Source organism: Heterodontus francisci, chromosome 2 (genome assembly GCF_036365525.1).
Source record: "Heterodontus francisci isolate sHetFra1 chromosome 2, sHetFra1.hap1, whole genome shotgun sequence".
NCBI classification, from domain to species: Eukaryota; Metazoa; Chordata; class Chondrichthyes; order Heterodontiformes; family Heterodontidae; genus Heterodontus; species Heterodontus francisci.
Window position 1 is genome coordinate 33,599,547 of NC_090372.1, and position 13,839 is coordinate 33,613,385.

The following is a 13,839-nucleotide window of genomic DNA, read 5'->3' on the forward strand; positions in this document are numbered from 1 at the left end:
CTATCTAACCCTCTGATTATCTTATATGTCTCTATTAAGTCACCTCTCCTCCTCCTTCTCTCCAACGAAAACAACCTCAAGTCCCTCAGCCTTTCCTCGTAAGACCTTCCCTCCATACCAGGCAACATCCTAGTAAATCTCCTCTGCACCCTTTCCATAGCTTCCACATCCTTCCTATAATGCATCTCATCCAAAAAACAGTACCTCAAATAGTGTAGTATGCCCTCACAGTACTGCACCAGATTGTCAACCTGGATTATGTGTACACTTCTCTGGAGTTGGACATGACCCACAACCTTCTGACTGAGAGTTGAGAGTGCTACCAACTGAATGACAACTGACACTATTCTAAATTTATGGAAGCCCACCAGGACCATAAAACTGTTGATGAGTTTTTTGCTGTTGCTGGGTTCCGGGGAATTCTGTGTATTAATGCACTTTCTCTTCTTAAGGGGTTCTCATCTACTGTGTCCACGTTAGCTGATTAATTATATAATCCCTAATGAATACACGGATGGAGCCAATACTGTAAATGCTCATCCCCCTTTACAGCAACTGATAATGCAGGAGGCCCTGCAGAACGAGATTGTGCAGTTATTCATATATGTATGTCAGAATGCACCTTCTGAATCCAAACATCCTCGAACACCAGCTTCCAGTAAACACCAATTTAAATCAGCCTTCATTAGGATGTTCCCTTGGAAAAGCACTGAATTTCTCTTTCTTGGGCTCTTCTTGTTCCTTGGGAACTGCAGCTCTCATATTGATAGTGTTTCAGATCCAATTCAAGCAATCAGAGTAGAGGCTATGGGTTTGCCATCACCTTTTTGAGTGCTATAGTGCCAATAAAACTAGTTTAATCTTGAATAGCAATCCTCTCTATTTAATGCTGCCATTTGGCACAGATAATTGTAAATGTGTATTTTTCCACATTAAACTAATTACATTCTCAAATGACTCTAATCACAAAGGTGTTTTACATTAATTCTACACAGAGCAAAATGGCAAGAGGTGATTAATGATATGCATATTTGTCACCAGAACAGATTTGCAATGTATTTTTGATTTAGGTGTGGAATGATATGTATATCATTTCATGTGTGTTTTGTGTTTTTATTTTATAATTCATTTGCAACATAAGCTGCATGAAAAAGCTGAACAAAATTCCTGCTTGGAAGTATGCAGCACAACTGTTTTGGTGTGTTTCCAAAATTTCATGCAACAATACTTTCTGCTGTTCAGAACAAACTGTGAGAACATAATTTCATCAAACTATCAGTTGTATAAATTAGCTCGTAAGTTCTAATTAGTTGCTATTTAAATTTTTTAAAATTTAGATTAACCAAATTTTTTAACTTTTATGCTTGAAATAATTATCTGTCTACATTATTGAGATTTGCTGACAAAAATAGTTGAGATTTACAGTAGTATTATTGAGCAGAGCTTTGTGTATAGGATTAGTCACATAGTTATTGATGCAATATCACAACTAGATTAGTATAGCGTAAGTATAACAGCTTTGTGATATGTTACGTTCCCTCTATGAAGATTTTAAATGGGTTACTTATATTACAATAAAAAATAATTTTGTTGGGAAAATGACAGAAAGGTAAGCTAACTAATATTATGCTCATGGATATCAGGGACAACAGTGGAACTATATTGTTGTTCCTCACTGTCGCTGGGTCAAAATCCTGGAATTCCCTTCCTAACAACACTGTGGGTGTACCTACCTCACATGGACTGCAGCGGTTCAAGAAGGCAGCTCACCACTACCTTCTCAAGGGCAATTAGGGATGGGCAATAAATGTTGGCCTGGCCAGCGATGCCCACATCCCATGAATGAATAAAAAAAAAGATTCCCTGTCCAGGATTTACAAGCTGCAGGGCCAGAAGCCTTCCAGCTTCAGAGGAACACCTGGCTGCAGTAAATGGTAAGTAACTTCAACAGGAAGGTGCCCTCTCAGCCACTTTAAAAATGAATTAAAAATAGATAAAGCAGACAGGACACCAGTGTGTGCCGAGTTTGGGGGAGTCCTTCTACAGGGTGGCCTTTAGCTGCACCCCCAACCCACCCAGGCAGGCAGGGAGGGCCTGTAGGCCTGCCTGGAGTGCTGGGATTCCAGCCTACTGCTGGGTGCTCACCTCCAGGCAGTTGAATTGCCCCCTCCCCCTCCCCTGTCATGTTGGGGTATGGGACCAATATTATAGTTCTATCAAAGAATCAGCAGAGGCATGATGGGTCATATGGCCTACTTCTGTGTTGTATGATTCTATGATTCACCCATTCCAAAACAGGCCAATGTTTTATTTGCAGATTGGGCGTCAGGCCCTACTGAATCCTCCATGGTCACTCAGGTTCAATGGCAATAGGCAAAATTGCTGCAGTGATGAACCATGAGTTTGGGACTGTGACAGGTTAGTGTTAAGCCAAACTAGTGAACAGAAAAGAGGAGCCCTTGGCAAAGTGACTTGTTCACCATGCTTTCCATGGGATTTTGACATGACTGGCAGTGGGGAGGGCACTCTGCAGGTACTGGCATGTGATTCTGATGTCTAGCGGTTGAGGTACAGGTTAGACAGCTCCCTTAGATAGAGCAGCCATTAGCCCTCGCCTCAAAGAGGGCTGTCAGCTCATAACGATGTGCAGCTTAAGCTTAGTTCCAGACGGCCTTTTATGGAGCTCTTATTTAAATTAGCCGAAGCTTTTTAAAGGGGTCGCGTCATTACATGGCCTACGCTGTATATCAGGCTGCCACCTCGCCAGGTTCCCATACACTATATTTCTGATGTAAGCTGCCGCATGGACAGAGGGGCGGGGCCATGTTCCCGAACGCACGTGCACCTGGCTTCTGCCCCGCCCGCCTGACGGTTGCCATGGAAACAGTGGAATGAATACAAAGTTTCCCAGGATACCGCAGCATGTTACAGTTCAAAGCCGCCGCTTGCAGTTGCCATCTGACAGTGTGCTAACTCAAGTCAACTCTGAGGGGGGCGGGGAGCTCCGTTCCAAATGTAAAAGCTTATTTTATTTGAATTTATTATTTAAAAAAGTTTATTTTTTTCCTGTTATGGCAACCACCAAGCCGACTTTCCTGGCGCAGCCGGCAGTGAAGTGTGTGCGGGTTTACCGCAATGGGGACCCCTTTTACGCCGGCAGAAAGTTCGTGATCAACGAGCGCCAGATCTCGACGTTTGAAGCCTTCCTGAAGGAGGTGACCAACGGTCTGGAGGCGCCATTCGGGGCCGTCCGCAACATTTACACCCCGCAGCAGGGCCACCGCGTCTACCAGCTGGAGGAACTGGACACCGGCAAACAGTATGTGGCAGGAGGCAAGGAGAGGTTCAAAAAACTCGAGTGAGTGAGTGAGTGAGTGAGCGAGCAGCAGCAAACCGCTGGAAATACCTTATTAATAATTATATACACCTATTTAAACATGACAGTAACTCAACATAACTACATTTTTAGATTCCTATGTATTTATGCATATAGTTATTGCACAGTTTTCAAAAACATTTAGTAAATACATTATTGTTACAAAGACTTTTCAGATTTATCCATAAATGCGCAATATCTAGAACCATTTAATACACGCATTATTGTTACAAAGACTCGTCAAAGTTACACTTATTGCAAGGTTGGTATCTCTCTTTCCTCGTCGGATTTGGCTTTGGTCTATAATAAAAGCAAAATACTGCAGATGCTGGAAATTTGAAATAAAAACAGAAAGTGCTGGAAATACTCCAGGATGGTCAGCATCTGTGGACAGAGAAGCAGAGTTGACGTTTCAGGTCTGTGACCTTTGTTAGCTCTGCTTCTCTGTCCACAGATGCTGCCTGACCTGGTGAGTATTTCCAGCACTTTCTGTCTTTGGTCTATGCTGCTCTAAAAAGTGAGGAGAGTACGCATGGACAGACCAATCTCGATGTTCTTCACTTTGTGGAATGCCAAAATAAACATGTTTTGCCCCCGTCGTTTAAAACATGCTGTTGTGGGATTGTCATCAATAGTGATTCGTTGCCGTCATATAGGGTCAAGTACAGAGACAATCTCACTGCCAAAAGAAGTTACATTTTGTTCATGGCAAAATGAATGGGTGCACTTAAAACCTTCATCTTCCAAGTATGCGACGCCACGCGGAAAAATCTCGTGGAGTGAGTCGGTGACAGTAATGGTAAACAGCAGTATAGTTCAATATTATTTTTGCACTGGAAATAAATTATTCAGCAATTTAAATAAAACGGTGAAAGCAATACACAAAATGGAAGTTTAGTGTTTTAAGAATTAACTCACCAGACCATTTGAATCCAGCAATTTTGAGTTGAGTATACTATAGTTGGAAGGTGATGAGAAGTTGGAAAGTTTAAAAGACTTAAAATTATATATTTTCCACCATTTCATTTTGATCAAAATTTCCTGTAGTTGTGATAGTAATGTCCAAGGAAGAGATAGTTGTCTGAAGACCCTGGCTATGGTGCACCCAATGACCAGATTTGAATAAAGTTCATCACTTAATTATGTTGTTGGTGAGTTTTATACTTTAACAACTGCCTTTTAACAGGGTCCTTTTTGCATTACATAAAAGGTTGGATAAATCAGTGTACTTCTGAAAACTGCCAAATAAATTCACGCTGTGTAACTGTAACAAAACCAGCTCAGACAAAAGTATTTTTAAAATCATGCTTCTCCACAGTCGTGTAACAATTGTATTCAATAATTTATAAATTATGAAAAACTGTAAATTTTGGGTGTATTTTTCCTTTCCTGGAAATATTTTGATGAAACATCCCAAAGTAAATTTTCTTTTAGGACTGTGTATGAGGCTGGGTACCAAGTCTTTTATAGACCATAATACTAGAGTTTTTGTGAAATGGTTTCAGCTTTGTACCAATGCAAACTGTGTAGTGTCATTTGGATATGAATCTACTGAAGTAGGTCAGCTAGGTAGTTTTGTATTGTTTCCGTCTCATGCACTGCAATAAGTGAGAAACAATCAAAAAAAAAACAATAGGACTGCCTTGGAAATTTATAAAATTAATAATGCAAATAATTAAGCTGCCATTAAGATGCCATTGTGTGAAGCTTGGTTCATGTAAACATGTACATGCATGTTTTCTTTGGCCAGCAAGTGAGGGGAAGCTGGTTGTATAACTATGGTCTCAGAGTGGTAATTACAGTATGGCAATGTCCTAAAATGGGTCAGTGTAGCAGGGAACAAGAGAAATATTTCTCACTGCCCTTATTGCCCAATGCACTCGTTAAAGGCTAATCTTGCCAACCTCCTTGCTGTCCTACCCACTGCCCCCTTGGAATTTGTGAGTAGTACAACAATTGCTATTCCTCCCCACATTTCCCTCTAGAATATGCTTCCACTTGCAAACAAGGCTCTTGCTATCTGCCTATAATGCATCATATCGCAGCTTTGAAACTTAGCTCACGGGTTGCAGCATCTTTTATTGGAACCTCTGTGCCTGGCTATACATTCCACCATCTGTCTCACCCACACTGCTGTTGTGGTGTGGCTCTTATCAAATTAAAAGTTAATCTCTCTTCTCCTCTGGCGCCTAATCCTCCTTCAAGCACCTTGTTCCACTCCTCTTGCCACCTCTTTACAATCCCTATTCTCTACCACCCTGCAAGCCCCATCCCGAGTTTTTCCCTGAGCTAGCTTCCATCCTGTCCTCCTTCAACCTCTGCACTGAGTGAGACCTTGTCCTTCTCATATTCACAGCTACCCTCTTAACCTTGCCATATTGTGGCTTATTTACTCCCATGGTCCTGATTACAGACAAGATCATCTCTGACAACTTCTATTCCCATTCATATCCCCTATTTCCTTTTCAGCCTCCATTATTTCCACATCTGCTCCCAAGTCATGTACAATTTCACTTTCAAACTACTAACTGGCCTGACAACGTGCAAGGAGCTTGTGGACTTCTCTCATGCAGGTTGTGATTGTTTATTTAGCTTCCTCTGCTGCTTTTCCTCCCACCCTCCGCTTCAGTTTAAATTTCTCATTCTTGTGTTTAAGTTTGTTCATATACTTTACCTTCCCTATCCTCCTCCAGCTCAACAACACCTCAGAACTCTTTTTATGTTCCTTTGACTGATTTCTCCTCTGCTCTCTTTGCCCCATTATGGATGGCTGTATCTTCCTCCACCTAAGCCCCACACTTTGGAATTCACTTTCTCGAAGCCCCTCTATCTCTCCACCTTTGAGAGTCTCTTAAACCGAGCCTTTTGGCCACCCGTACTTCTTCCTTTGGCTCAGTGTCCATCTATTTAATCTGATCATGCCACTTTGAAATGTCTATCTAAGTTAAAGGTACCATTATAAATGCAAATTATTGTTCATTAAGGTTCCTTTCCTTGTTTTTCTTGTATCCCTTGAGGCTCTTTGACCTTTTTTTTCTTCTTTCTGTGCCTCTTTGGTGACAGCTTTATTTTAGTCACTCCCTGGTATAGAGTTAGCTTTGCAGAGCTGGGGGAATTGCAAACTTGACAATAGCTTTTAATGTGATATTACTGTACTTTATTTTATTTTAAGATTAATTTCACTTGTTGATCTGAAGAAAACCAAGTAATCGCAAATGTTCTTTTCAGCTATATTCAGATAGGAATAAAGAAGAAAAAGCCACTGACAAAAGAAGTCCAGGTATGTCCTAAATATGTATTGCAGTTTACTTTCGATACATTTCATATGTGACTGTCGTTTTTAACCTTATTGTTAAATGTTGATTTAGACTTTTTAAAAAGTCAGTAAGCATTTGCTGTAAAAGTGTGTGATTAGCTTGGTTTTTATGAATAAAGTACTGCTTTGTCTTGTAAATCCCTTTATCCTTGCTGATATTTTACTAAGGGAAATAATGCTATAATATTGTTGCAGAGTTTATAGAGACATGATGACTAATAAAAGCTGTAACCTGAGGAATGGTTATAGACTGTAACCAAGAAGCAAATATAAAACTGCAGGTAGTGTTTTGTTGTGGCTGTACACAGAATAAACTCTCGGTTGACAGGAGTGTGTAATTTTAATGACTGGAAGATTGGGACTACTGCAGTGGAGACTGCAAAGTCTACCCAATGGCACTAATTAACTATAGAGATTTAACAAAGGTAAACTCTGGTGCTAGAAATTTTAGGTAAAAGCAGATTTGTTTTTTTCCCCCAAAAATATACTTTATTCATAAAAATCTGTATTAAAAAATTACGAAACAGTTCAAAACAGCACCAAGTGGACATTCCAAAAAGTGCCAAGGAAATCAGTTTTCTTCAATACAGGAGTGAGTTGCCTCAAACCCTTCCATTCCATTTTACATGCCGTGTACATTTTACAACAAACCCATATTTGGTGTATACAGCCCGAGGGGTTTTCCATGGGTCCATCCCCTCAGTTCACTTTGGTGGGAGGACCTTACACAGTGGTCTTTCCCCATTGAGCCTTTGCTGCAGTTGCCCCAAGCTTTAGTGCGTCCCTCACTGTCCTGGACCTTGGAATGTGCCAGTCTGCAACACTCTGTCATGGACAACTCTTTTCGCTGAAAGACCAGCAAGTTTCGGGCAGACCAAAGGGTGTCTTTCACCGAGTTGATGGTCCTGCAGCAGCAGTTGATGTTTATCTTGGTGTGCGTCCTGGGAACAGCCCGTAGAGCACAGATTCCTGTGTTACAGAGCTGCTTGGGATGAGCCTTGACAAAAACCACTGCATCTCTTTCCACACCTGCTTTGCAAAGACACATTCCAGAAGGAGGTGGGCAACAGTCTCTTCCCCACTGCAGCCATCTCGAGGGCAGCGTGTGGAGGGACGAGACTCTGGGTGTGCAGGAAGGATCTGACGGGGAGGGCCCTTCTCACCACCAGCTAAGTAGATTTTTTTTTTCCCCAAAATATACTTTATTCATAAAAATCTGTAAAAATTACATTGCCAAACAGTTTCCAAACAGCACCAAAAAATACAAACATTGCAAGGGAGATCAGTTTCCTTCAATACTGTCATGAGTTTCTTCCCAACCCTTCCGTTTCACAATTGTCATGTCAATTACAGTTTTACATTTACAGCAATTGAGAATATTAACGATACAGTTCGAGTGGTTTCCCATGGATCCAGCCCCTCAGTCCAGCTTGGTGGGGGAACCTTACACTGTGGTCTTTCCCCATTGAGCCTTTGCTGCGGCTGCCCCAAGCTTTAGTGCGTCCCTCAGCACGTAGTCCTGGACCTTGGAATGTGCCAGTCTGCAACATTCGGTGGTGGACAACTCTTTGCGCTGGAAGACCAGCAAGTTTCGGGCAGACCAAAGGGCATCTTTCACCGAATTGATAGTCCTCCAGCAGCAGTTGATGTTTGTCTCGGTGTGCGTCCCTGGGAACAGCCCGTAGAGCACAGACTCCTGTGTTACAGAGCTGCTTGGGATGAACCTTGACAAAAACCACTGCATCTCTTTCCACACCTGCTTTGCAAAGGCACATTCCAGGAGGAGGTGGGCGACCGTCTCTTCCCCACCACAGCCAACGCGGGGGCACTGTGCGGAGGGGGCGAGACTTCGGGTGTGCATGAAGGATCTGACGGGGAGGGCCCTTCTCACCACCAGCCAAGCTACGTCTTGGTGCTTGTTTGAAAGTTCTGGTGATGAGGCATTCCGCCAAATGACTTTGACGGTCTGCTCGGGGAACCATCCGACATGATCCACCGTTTCCTTTTCCCGTAGGGCCTTGAGGACGTTCCGTGCAGACCACTGCCTGATGGACCGGTGGTCAAAGGTGTTTTCCCGCAGAAACTGCTCCACGAAGGATAGGTGGTACGGCACCGCCCAACTGCATGGAGCGTTCCGCGGCAATGTGACCAGGCCCATCCTTCGCAACACCAGGGACAGATAGAACCTCAGCACGTAGTGACACTTGGAGTTTGCGTACTGGGGATCTACACACAGCTTGATGCAGCCGCACACGAAGGTGGTCATCAGGATGAGGGCCACGTTGGGTACATTTTTCCCGCCCTTGTCCAGAGATTTGAACATCGTGTCCCTCCGGACCCGGTCCATTTTAGATCCCCAGACGAAGCGGAAAATGGCTCGGGTGACTGCCACAGCGCAGGAGTGGGGTATGGGCCAGACCTGCGCCACGTAGAGCAACAACGTGAGCGCCTCGCACCCGATGACCAGGTTCTTACCCACAATGGAGAGAGATCGCTGCTCCCACATGCCCAACTTTTGTCGTACCTTGGCTACTCGCTCCTCCCATGTTTTAGTGCATGCCCTGGCCCTTCCGAACCATATCCCCAGCACCTTCAGGTAGTCTGACCTGACGGTGAAGGGGACAAAGGATCGGTCAGCCCAGTTGCCAAAGAACATGGCCTCGCTCTTGCCGTGGTTAACTTTGGCTCCCGAGGCCAGTTCGAACTGGTCGCAGATGCTCATCAGTCTGCGCACGGACAGCGGATCCGAGCAGAAAACGACGACGTCATCCATGTACAGGGAGGTTTTGACCTGAGTGCCTCCGCTGCCTGGGATTGTCACCCCTCTTATGCTCGCATCCTTCCTAATAGACTCAGCAAAGGGTTCAATACAGCAAACAAACAAGACCGGGGACAGAGGGCAGCCCTGTCTGACTCCAGATTTGATCGGGAAACTTTCAGATTCCCACCCGTTGATTGAGACTGCGCTACTGATGTTTGTGTAGAGCAGTTGGATCCAATTGCAGATTCCCTCCCCAAACCCCATTTTGGAAAGCACGTCCATCATGTAGGTGTGCGATATCCTGTCAAAAGCCTTCTCCTGGTCCAGGCTGATGAGGCAGGTGTCCACCCTCCTGTCCCGTACGTAGGCGATCGTATCCCTGAGTAGCGCGAGACTATCAGAGATCTTCCTGCCGGGTACAGTACAGGTCTGATCGGGGTGAATCACCAACTCCAGAGCAGCTATGACTTTGGACAGAATCTTGTAGTCAACATTAAGCAGTGAGATGGGCCGCCAATTTCTGATTTCTGCCCTCTCCCCCTTCTGCTTGTAAATGAGGGTGATGATGCCTTTTCTCATGGATTCTGACATGCTGCCGGCCAGGAGCATACTCTCGTATACTTCCAGCAGGTCCGGGCCGAGTACAACTCGACCGGTAAGCCGTCGCTCCCGGGAGTTTTACTAGATTTGTTGTACATTTTCTATCAGCACCTAAGAAGAAAGGTGGGTGAACACTTGAGGTGATGACTGTCAGACTAAGTTTTAACAGTCCCATTTTGGTGAAGTTCCTCGACTAGATACAGTAATCTTTTTACAAAGTAGTCTATTTTTATTTCACCTAACCCCAAAGGCTGATCGAAAAAAATCAGGAAAAATGAGAACCAGTTTTGAGTGGGCAAAACTGGCAGAGTTCAATGTGGGAAAGTGTCAGGCCATCCAATTTGCATCCAAGAAAGACAAATTGGAATATTTTAATATACTCAAAACTGTGGAGGGGCAAATGGATTTTGTTTCGGTAATAAGTCACCTAAAACTTAGAACTTAGATACAGCACTGAAACAGGCCCTTCGGCCCACTGAGTCTGTGCTGACCACCAACCACCCATTTATACTAATCCTACATTAATCCCATAATCCCTACCACATCCCCACCTTCTCTCAATTCTCCTACCACCTACCTACATTAGGGGCAATTTACAATGGCCAATTTACCTATCAACCTGCAAGTCTTTGGCTGTGGGAGGAAACCGGAGCACCCAGTGGAAACCCATGCAGTCACAAGGAGAACTTGCAGACTCCACACAGGCAGTACGCAGAACTGAACCCGGGTTGCTGGAGCTGTGAGGCTGTGGTGTCGCCCTAAAAGCTAGAGCACGCATGACTTGATCAGAAAGGCTAATGGAATATTTTACTTTATCTTGAAGACTGGAAGAAACTATTCTCTAGTTGTACAGAGCCTTGCTCAGACCATATCTAAGGTACTGTGTTCAGTTTTGGGCACCACATCACAGGGAAGGCCTTGCAAGTGGTACAGTGCAGATTCACCAGAATGGTACCAGGGCTTAAAGGATTCAATTATTAAGACACCTTGCATAAATGCGACTTGTGTTTTCTTGAGTTTATATGGTTGAACGATGATCTAATTGAAGTGTTTAAAATGATTAAAGGGATTTAATAAAGTAAATACAGAGAAACTATTTCCTTTGGTGGAGAATTCAGAACAAAGGAGCAGAATCTTAAAATAGGAGTTAGCCCATTCATGAATGAAATCAGGAAACTTTTTTTTTACAAAGGATAGTGAAAATCTGGAATTCTTTCTCCCCAAAAGGCTGTCGATGATGAGTCCAATTGAAAATTTGAATTTTTAACTAATGAGACTGCTAGTTTTTTTTTTGCTCGATACGGATATTGTGGGATTTGGATCAAAGCTGTGTAATTGGAGCTGAGATACATATCACCCATGATCAGATTGAGTGAAGAAACAGGCTCAAGGGGCGGAAACCCTTCTACCATTTCTATGTTCCATACATTTCCATGTTCTCTGTTCTGTAATTTGGAGTGATGGCTATATAAATTACATAGATAGGAGAAGCCGAGATGGCATTAAGTTATGTCATAGAACTAAACACTGAAAAATAATTACAGAAATAAGACACTGATTTAAATCCATGACATTTAGGCTCTAATTTTTAAATATTCATCTAGACTTTTTAAGTAAAAGGCTCTGTTTACTTTTTCAAATTAAACTGGAGATTACCACCTCTGCTACCCTACGTTGAGAATTGTAAACCTTAGAACAATTACTGTTTGAATATTCATTTGCTAATATCTCTGATATTTCTTTGCTATTTTAACATAGGCTTTAAGCTGTTTTTTTCATTGGATTAACGCCTGTGTTAAAATAAATGTTGAGAATGTGGTAAATGTTCATTTGCTAATAGTGATAACAATTACATCTAGCCTTGTAACTTCAAATTTATTTCCTGCTACTTTTAAGTAGCATCATTAAGTTACTAATGTAAATCAGTGTACACTGGGCAACAGATAACAGAAGGCAGTAATCTTCTGCCATTCCCAAAAATTTCTTACATTTTCAGGCAAATTTGTTTTTTAAAAGCTTCTGGCAAAGAAATCCAGGGCATTTTGCCACGACATTGCTGTTCTAGTTATCAAGAGTAAACTTGCATTTATGGTTCATGACGTTGAAAGAGGTTATTAATTCTGCAGAGGTGTATCCGTATTAATGTGTCCCAGCCTGCAACGTCCATTTGAAATATTGTGAATTGTGTGCCAGATTGCTCTATATGGTACTATCACTCGCATATGAAGAATGAGTTGGTAACTTACAATGTTGTATCCTAGTGCTGCTGTCAAGTAGTTTTAAGCCATCACTTCCCAAAATTGAATTGTGTACTCCATCAGTAGGTGACAATTGCCGTGGGCTGCTCCTTTTTTTTACTGCTTTCATCTGTGTTATATTTCTTGTATCCACAATGCATTGTTACAGGTTGCAAGCGACTTCACACAGCAAATATGAAATACTGCACAGCACCAAGTAATGATTACTGTCACTCACAGTAAACATGAAATAACATACAGCAGTAAAACACCATTTAAAATGGCCACCATGCTGTTTTTGGTGAAACACCACAGTCTGGAATCTCAGTTCATGATAGCAGAGAATTGCAGGCTCGGTCCCAGCCTCCTCAGTTAACAGGGATGTGTTATTGTGAAAGGACGGTTTATGTATGAAATGTAATTGAAGCAGCCAAGATGCACAGCCTAAAGCTGCTGTATCTCTGATGCTCTACTAACTTGAGAAAAAGAGAACACTTCCAAGAAGCAGTTCTACCAGGTTGTGCTCTAAACATCCTTTGGAGCCTTTCAGTCTGACCTTTTTCAATCAAAAACGTTGCTATGGAAAACGTGAATCCAAGGGTTGTTTCGCTCCTGTAGCCGTTGTGTGCTATAGGAGGAAGTGGAACCTAGAGTCAACCTTGCATGTTCAGTATGCAGTTTTTTTTTATATGCCGGTTTAGCTGCAATTCTGCTATGTTGGGAAAAGTCTTCCCGACATTCCCAAATTGATTTCCCAATTATTGTAACTACAAGTGGCGTTGACACGCAGCTACTAGTAGTATGGTTGGGCAGTAATTACCCTTAAGTTCTCCTTTTGTATTGGAAGCTCTAACGAATAAAGTCTTGATACCCCTGCCTCAGCTTTCTGTAGATCATCTATATTATACAGATCAACGTCATACCTGCCTAATCTGCATTGACGTGGCATGTGTTAGGTGAAGGTCTCAAATAGTTCAAAGCTGCTTCAAACCCACACATTTAAAATAAAAAACCCACAGCTAATCACAGCATGTTTTGTAACCTAGCAACTGCAGAATGTGGCTCAGTAATTTTACATTGAGGTAAACTGTTAATGGTGAGCTGGAAACTATTTTGGCAAACCTGGGATTTGGACATTAATTTCATACAAATGCTATGAAAAAAAACCTAAAATAAAAATGGAAGGTGAAGTTTATACTTCAATATGTTCTCTACAGTTAATTGTCTTTGATATTTAAAATGAGACTTGACAGTCATATCTTCTTATGTTGCTGATAAGATCATTGTCATATCATGAAGCATTTTATAAATACAAATTTAATTGGGAGGCAGCCCTGTGATTTATCTGATATTAGTTATGAGTCAAACTGAGGGTATTTCTTAGGAAGTAACTAACCTCTGAAGTAGTATAAGTGAGACTAGTGACCCAACCCCTCATACACAGCCTGAATCCCAAAAAGTGAATGAACCCTAATAATATGCTCAATTTAAACCACACATGAACAGATCTTATGCAGGTAGAAAGTTTTGTAATCTCTATAAGTTTTAC

General features: G+C 42.3%; 1 protein-coding gene across 4 annotated transcripts in view; it reads left to right on the top strand.

The window, feature by feature from the left end:
* The first annotated feature begins 2,823 nt into the window (after positions 1-2,823).
* Positions 2,824-13,839, top strand: part of LOC137383724 (doublecortin domain-containing protein 2-like) — a 233,958-nt gene continuing 222,942 nt past the window's right edge. For 2 of the 4 annotated variants that reach the window (XM_068056901.1, XM_068056907.1), the window contains exons 1-2: positions 2,824-3,358; positions 6,605-6,656. In XM_068056901.1, coding sequence (XP_067913002.1) covers positions 2,892-3,358; positions 6,605-6,656 — 519 coding nt within the window. In that variant the 5' untranslated portion in view covers positions 2,824-2,891. The remainder of the gene's footprint in view (positions 3,359-6,604; positions 6,657-13,839) is intronic. The other 2 variants (XM_068056900.1, XM_068056899.1) reach the window with 2 other exon arrangements.